This window comes from Drosophila suzukii, chromosome 2L (assembly GCF_043229965.1).
Source record: "Drosophila suzukii chromosome 2L, CBGP_Dsuzu_IsoJpt1.0, whole genome shotgun sequence".
Taxonomy (NCBI): domain Eukaryota; kingdom Metazoa; phylum Arthropoda; class Insecta; order Diptera; family Drosophilidae; genus Drosophila; species Drosophila suzukii.
Window position 1 is genome coordinate 2,818,887 of NC_092080.1, and position 8,096 is coordinate 2,826,982.

Below are 8,096 nucleotides of genomic sequence, written 5' to 3' on the forward strand. Positions count from 1 at the left end.
CTCCACAGGCCAGGCACGCCAGCCAGGCTAACAGCCATTAAGCGGCTGCCACCGCCCTCCTCCGCCGCAATTTTTGCATATGATACTTTTTTCCTTAAGATGGAGCTCCGTCACCGCCTCCTGCTCATCGAGTGGGTCATGGTTTGGGCCATGGTTTGGGCCAGGTTATCGGCCGGTTTATGGTGGCATCGCGCGTCATGTTCATGCCGAATTCCCGCTCCGTATGTAATAATTTTCGTAGCCGCCGTGTCTCCCCGTCATCATCATCGTCATCATCGAGCATTTTTCGGTTTCGGGGAGTGCATCATTATGCTCGTGGCATGCATTATACTTAACCGATGTGCTTGATGTTAATGTTGTTATAATGTGCGGCTACTTGTTGGGCCAAAATGGGCTGGGGCTTGACTTGTTGCTTGGTAGACTTATACAAAATAATTGCCAGAAAATCTTAGATCAATTTCAAAGCAGAAGAAAATTAGGAACAACAAATACAAAAAAATCAAAGAATCATTTATTAAGGGCATTCCTTTCAACACATAAAGCTCAAAAATAAGAATAAGCTTGACAGTTTTATGATGACTTAAGGGCCTCATGTTTTCTCCTCCGTTATAATTTTGTTTTCCCATATGGAAATAAATTTCTCTTGCAGTAATTAAGTACTTGGCTCAGTTACATGCTCGTGGTATGTTGTATTTTTCGGCAAGTCTGGCCCTCCGACCACCTATAATTCAATAATTCAACAAACATAATTCAGACAATTCAATTGCTTCTCGTTTTTACGTTGTCCGGGTGGCATTAAAGGTTGTAAAATTTATTTACAACAGTCCCAGGTTCGCCCTGCGTTTCGTTAATCAAACATAATGTCCTGCAGCATCGATGGAGAGAAAACTTTCATTTGCCAAGACCTTAAACAAAAACCCCAAGGGGCAACAACCCACACGCACTTTCATTGGGTCCGGAATTGGGATTGCGATTGGAAACCAAGCCAAACCGAACCGAAACGATCCAAACTGAACTGAAGATCCCCACAGATCCGTGACAGAGTCTGTTCGCTGGCAATAATAAAAACGCTCGATTGTAATTTTCCCTGTGCAATTATTGTCTCAGCTTTCAAATGCGGTAGGCCTCGAAAGTTTTCGAGATCCGAGCGTCTGAGAGACTGGGCCAAAAGTAATTTTCAATTTTAACAGCCAGAGCATAAAATATAAAGCACAACTTGCAGCACACACTTGTTAATGCCACACGTTGGGGCAAGTGATTCCTTTTGGGATTTACACACTAAGAAAAATCGATTCAGGAACACAAAAAAAATTTATAATATTTTTACATTTTCTTATAAATTATAAATATTTATGCAAAGTAAAAACGTTAATATTTCGATTTTCTTAGGAACATAATAATTCTGAACTATGTGTTAAGAATCTGCTTTAGCATTTTGAAATCGGAATATTTTTTTGTATCATATCAAGAATTCATGTAAGTCACGACTATATAAAAATCCTTGAATTTAAGACCGTAACTTTTTGTTGAGTGCCGACTTTTGTCGCTTTTTGCTGCGTGTCCTGCAAAAACGAGGGAATTACAAAAGTTTTTCATGTCTTCAGACAAATCTCATTAAAAGGCGTCGCGTCTTCGTGTTGAGCCCGCAAGGAGTCGGGTTCTCGGGTCGGAGTCCATGTCCAAGTCCATCCAGAAATCGTGGCCCAGTCATCGGCCGACTTGTGGTTGTGACCCTTTTCCCTTTTTTTCCCGGCGAGAGGCGTTGCATTTAAAATGTCGTTAATAATTTGTTGCTCGCTCCAGACCCAGACCAAAACCAAAAACCAAAACAGAGGTCCCAACCAGTCCGGAACCCTGAAACCCTGAACGTCTGAAGCTCTGAAACCCTTTTCTGGCCGCGCTGTATTTCAGCTTTTTAGAGCTTGTCGTAAAAAAGTTTTATTATTTTTGTTTCATTTTCATTGCCTCCAAAATAGGATTAGCCTGTTGCGGCTTGGCCTCTTTTTGCGTCATGTTTTTGTTGAGTTTTGTTGGGATCTTTTTGCCGCTCGTGTCTGGGATGTTGCAACATCCAAAAATCGCTTAAATATCACCATTTTACACGCTTTCAAAATGTTATGGCAGGCAAGGGATGCGTATGGACTTCGATTCTGAAATTAAGTCTGCGGTTTGCTTATTTGGGTCACCTATTTTCAAGATTCGTGATTGATTTTTGGCAGAGCTGGGCCTGAAAATATGAAATTATTATAGGTAGAGGGACTAACAATATATCCCCTCGATTTCTTTTAGGAATTTTAAAACATTTTGATTTATTAAAATTATGATTCTTTCTTTAATGAAAGTACAATTGATGTATTTTACGGTATTTTAGGTCTAATGATATTGACACATTAAAAACGCTTTATTGACGACCTTTTGTAGGATCTTTCTTTTTTTAATTCTTTTTCTCAAATTGATATAACTTGCGATTTCTACTCTCACTAACCGGCGTAGAATCACTCGCAATAAACCCGTTCAAGTGTGATTTAAGACCGGCAACAAACGCAAACTAATTAACTTGCACAGCGGTCGGATGGATTGCGGCTTGGCGGTGGGTGGTCCTATTCGCGGCCCACTCCCGACCACTTTTACTCCGGCTAGAACCAAGAACGAAGCCAGAAAAAAATTAGTTAACAAGATCATTAAATCTTTGTTAACAGCCTATCGAGCAGAGACAACGAAAGCAGAGTCTCGTCTCTCGGTCTTCTAAGGGGAATTAGAGGAGACGTCATGGGCAGTTTGGCCATATAACCACAGCCAAGCCAACGACGTGCGATAAGATAACAGATTCCCAGACCCTGGGACTCGACTGGTCTCAATACCCATACCCAGACCGAAAATACCTGGACACGGCATGTAAATCGCAGTACGTGGCTCAGGTCGAACAGAGGGGCTAAAAGTGCTGGATCAAACATTGACATTTTACCGAAAAATAGATAATATAAAATGGTATACATGTTTAAAAAATTATTATTTGTAAATTTAAAACAAATTTGTTAAGGATTTTAAAAGTTATATTATCATTTTCGGAAATCTTAGATAACCTTAACTTCTTTTCATTAAAATAAACTGTTTCAAAAAGTATTTCTTTTTATATGAAAATAGTTCAGAATTCATGATGTTTTGATCCAAATGCATCGTACATTTTGTTTATCTTTTCAATACCATTTGTATTTATTTTTAACAATCCTTCACTTAGAGTAAAAACACCCAGATGGCCAGCACTGCCTGCCAAACTCGAACCTGTCTCTAGAATTGCACATGTTTATCTATTAATTTATGCTGGCGGTTTTTGGGTTCCTCGTTTGGCAATCTCGGTGGGATCGCACTTGTGCCCGGATAGTCTGCTTCCTGGGAATTCCTGTTAGTTGCAGAAAGTGGAATGGGAGGATCTGCATCTGGATCTGGATCCTGAAGCACAGCAGTCGCCCTGCCACAGGGACAAACGCTTGATAAGAACGCTAATTAAGTTAAATGCCAACTGTGTGTGGGTTCTACACAGAGAATAAATACTACTAATAAGTTGGAGACCCCTTTTGGTTTATTTTTTCAATCATTTTTATTTGTTTTGACCTTACGGAATTGTAACACTAAAAGATATTTTTAAAAAGTATGATTTTTTTTATAATTTTTAAATGTAATATTCTTATTATAATCTACAAAAGTTATGGGACGGATTTTTAGGGAGATAAGCTATAAAAATTAGGTCTGGATTTTTAAGGGGGAATTATTTTCCAGTGTAGATGTGATTCCTGGTAAGTGGTCAGAAATTCGCACTGGTGTCCTGCGTGGTTTGGTCCTCAATGATTTATGTCCTGCAATTGGAATTTGAGGGGGCAACACCTCTTATCTTATCTCTTGGGTGAACACTTTCGCTGTTTGTTTGTTTTGGTGTTGTTGCCACACATCTGCCACTTGGTGGTGTGAGTGTGCGGGTGCTCATGTGTGGCATTTTCCACTTGAGGACCTCAACACGATCCTTAATTGCTCGCATGCTCTCTTCTACATGGATCCTATCCCTCCCACAAATCCCAAAAAACCATAAATATATATAAACCACTTCTTTGGCGCCCATAAAATTTTGGAGACCGAAGAGAAATGATCAAGAGCGCCACCGAAACAAAGTGGAAACGAAACAGCGGAATAAGAGTGTAATTTGAAGAGAAAGATATTTTAATGCTCTTCGCAATCGAAGAGACTGATAAATTATGTTAAAATAGTCTCTTTTTAAAAGTATTTATTTTTAAGTAAATACTTATAGGAAAAGTAGGTTCTATAAAGTGGTCTGAAAGCTATCTAAGCGTATAATTTTTAAAGAGGTTTAAAATCAAATTAAATTATTTCACAACAAAACTAAAAAATACGCTGTTTCTGGTAATTTGTGTTTAGTAGTTTTGTGAAATTACTGGTTTCTACATTTTCCATGTGGTTTATTAAGTCATATTGATATTCCTTTCAGTTGCAGATAATTCAAAACTTTGTTTTGAGTATTGAAATGTTAGATGTAATAACTTTACATTATGCATACCTGAAAGCATACCTTGAAAAGTTGTCATAACAACTGGCTCCTTTCGGGGGAGCAAAAAACGGTTCATTAATGCAAAATCCTACCTGCCCTCCGTCACTGGACCCTTTGACATTAAGCTAGCCTACCTGCCTGTTTTTTGCGTTTCGGTTATCAGGTCGACTAATGATGCACCTGATAATGATAATGAGGCAGAAGGAACCCTCCTTCGCTAATCCTCCAAAAGTTAGGTTTTTCCAAATTTCCTCGTAAATTCTTAGGTAAGATCGCTTTTCTCCTTATTGCGCATTTAGTTCAGCGTTAAAGAGAGTGCGCAGCTGCGGAGAGCGTAACGCACACAGGTAAAAATTTAGTTTATATAGCCCACACTAGTGAAATTATAACGGCATCGCTTCGTTTGCGGCTTCGATTGGTGCAAGTGTACGAAGTCGGCACGTGAGGCATTCGTATATAAACAAGACGAAACCTGTTTTCGCGCCGAATGCTGCGATTGGTCGACGCAGCTACCTGTATGAACATGCACGCTCTCACCCGGAGAGCTCTCTCGAGCGCTCTCTTCCGCCAGCTTCGTGTCCAGAGCCGAAGACACCCGAAGCCCAGGCGGTATAAAAAGGCCGCACCACCGCCAAACTCGCTCAGTTCTTCTCAGACGCTAACCGATTGACATAACCAGCTCTCCTAACCTGAACATAACCGCAGCATAACCGATACATTCAACCGCTTCGCCTAACGGAACACGCGTTTTGTATCTCTGTGTAATACCCGAAAATCGTTGTGCCTGTGTGAACATGAGGACACACTAAAAAAAGTGACAAGAAAAATCCAGAACTTTTTCAAACGATTCTTATAAACTCTAACAAAAAAGCAAGAAAATGCATTCCGTGGAAGACATGTTGGTGGAGAAAAACTACAGCAAGTGCCCGCTGAAAAAGCGCCCGGTTAACTACCAGTTCGAGGCGCCCCAAAATCACAATAATACCCCCAACGAACCCCAGGATCTGTGCGTGAAGAAAATGGAAATTCTGGAAGACAATCCCTCCGAAGAGCTGATCAACGTCAGCGATTGTTGCGAAGACGAGGGTGTGGATGTGGACCACACCGATGACGAGCACATCGAGGAGGAGGACGAGGATGTGGACGTGGATGTGGACTCCGATCCCAACCAGACCCAAGCTGCGGCTCTGGCTGCTGCCGCTGCCGTGGCCGCCGCTGCCGCCGCCTCCGTGGTGGTGCCCACACCCACCTACCCCAAATATCCCTGGAACTTCCACATGTCGCCGTACACCGCCGAATTCTACAGGACCATCAATCAGCAGCCGGGTCACCAGATCTCCCCGCTGCGTGGCGATCTCATTGCGCCCAGTTCGCCGAGTGACTCGCTGGGCTCCCTGTCGCCGCCACCACACCACTATCTTCATGGACGCGCCAGCTCCGTTTCTCCGCCCATGAGATCGGAAATCATCCACAGACCCATTGGCGTGCGGCAGCACCACCACCGCTTCCTGCCCTATCCGCCCATGGGCGGTTACCCCAACCTGGGCGGCTATACCCATCATCACCATGCTCCGATTTCGCCGGCCTACTCGGAGAACTCCTACTACTCCATGCGCTCGATGACGCCCGAGTCCAGCTGCAGTTCCTCGCTGCCCGAAGATCTGTCCCTGAAGCACAAGAACATGAACCTGAAGACCCAGCAGCCTGGAGAACTGCCCGCAGCCAAGACGGCAGGGGAATCTTCGCCTGGACCCAGCCCCATCTCATCCGCCAAGAAGGACAAGAGCCAGCCGCCACGCTACCAGTGCCCGGATTGCCAGAAATCCTACTCCACCTTCTCGGGCCTGACCAAGCACCAGCAGTTCCACTGCCCCGCCGCCGAGGGCAACCAGGTGAAGAAGTCCTTCAGCTGCAAGGATTGCGACAAGACCTACGTTTCCTTGGGAGCTTTGAAGATGCACATTCGCACCCACACGCTGCCCTGCAAGTGCAACCTGTGCGGCAAGGCCTTCTCCCGACCATGGCTCCTCCAGGGACACATCCGCACCCACACGGGCGAGAAGCCCTTCAGCTGCCAGCACTGCCACCGGGCCTTCGCCGATCGCTCCAATCTGCGAGCCCATCTGCAGACCCACTCGGACATCAAGAAGTACTCCTGCACCAGTTGCTCCAAGACCTTCTCGAGGATGTCCCTGCTGACCAAGCACTCGGAGGGCGGATGTCCTGGCGGCAATGCCGGATCCTCCAGCAGCGAACTCAACTACGCCGGCTATGCCGAGCCCTAAGGCGATCTGCAATAGGCTGTATATAACGTACACATATAGCTGAGATCCCAGCCATGTTCCACCAAAAATTAGTTCCTAGCTCTCTTAGGCGGCTCCAAGTTCCCAAAACACAAAAACTCCCAGTGCAGACACACAACTTCAAGCAGAATTTCACTTATTTTTATTTTCTAGTCAGCATTTTCTCCGAAAAAAAGAGAAAATTAAAAATTACATTTTAATTTGTACCCCCCAAAACACTTTTTTAACACATATCCCCCTATTTGAATAACTCAAACCATTTAAGCGTGTGTGCCCATATCCTAAAGATGAACTTTGTAAAGTATTCTACGATTTATCCTGTACATAATGTATTATGTCTAACTGTAGACTTTAAGCTGAAAACAAACGAAACGCCAGACAATCGCAAGCAAGACATACAACATCTCTCTATTTTATACGATAGTATTTTTAGCCTAGCTGTAGACCGTAAAATATTTTTGATATGAACCTACTTTTTCGCATATACATTGAAAATGTTGTACTTTAACCTAAGTGAAGATAAGCGAACAACAAATATTTTGATACGAAAATGTTTTGTAATTCTAAGTAATTTATTGCATCAAGCGAAGAAAGAAGAAAATACATTTTATTTACATACGAAAAGAATTTGAAAATCATTTTATTTTTTGGGTGGGTTGGGTATTCTACTTTTCAGGATTTCTTATTTCAGAGCAAGGCTGACAATTTTAGTTCCAAAATTTGAAGGAGTTCAACATTGAAATGATACAATTTTAAGAACCAAAGAAGATTGAAAATATTTTAAATGTTGAACTCGTCCAATTTTTTCGTTGCTACATTTATGGAATTTATAACACTAAGTATAATCTGATTGGCAATGATTGAAATGCAAGTAATATTCGGTTTATATTTTTTAGTATCATGATTTCATGTTTGTCTATAACTTAAGCAAAATCAGGGTATGCTAAAGGAATTCTTCTATTTACTTAATTTCCCATATTAAATGCACAATGGTCTTCTGAAAATATTGACTACATTAAACGAATTTTAATATACATACTTTATGGAACGACAAATGGAAAGGGAATCTATTGAATTCGTAATGTGTTTTCGAAAAATATTTTTTTTTATATATATATTGAAAACAATATAACAATCTAATAATATTAAACGAAGGTTTAAATAATTTTTTCAATTGTCCAGCATTGTTATTAATAAATTCCTATTTCCGCTTGAAAGTTCAATGGAATCCAGAA

The 8,096-nt window shown here is 41.8% G+C and overlaps 1 protein-coding gene across 1 annotated transcript; it reads left to right on the forward strand.

The window, feature by feature from the left end:
- Nucleotides 1–5,211: 5,211 nt before the first annotated feature.
- Nucleotides 5,212–7,488, forward strand: esg (escargot). Its single transcript, XM_017072878.4, has one exon. It carries the CDS (start codon nt 5,437–5,439, stop codon nt 6,841–6,843), a length of 1,407 nt encoding a protein of 468 aa, XP_016928367.2. The 5' UTR covers nt 5,212–5,436; the 3' UTR covers nt 6,844–7,488.
- Nucleotides 7,489–8,096: the final 608 nt, after the last annotated feature.

Bases quoted from the DNA above. Each gene is read 5' to 3' on its own strand.
- esg (XM_017072878.4), top strand. From the start codon at position 5,437: ATGCATTCCGTGGAAGACATGTTGGTGGAGAAAAACTACAGCAAGTGC.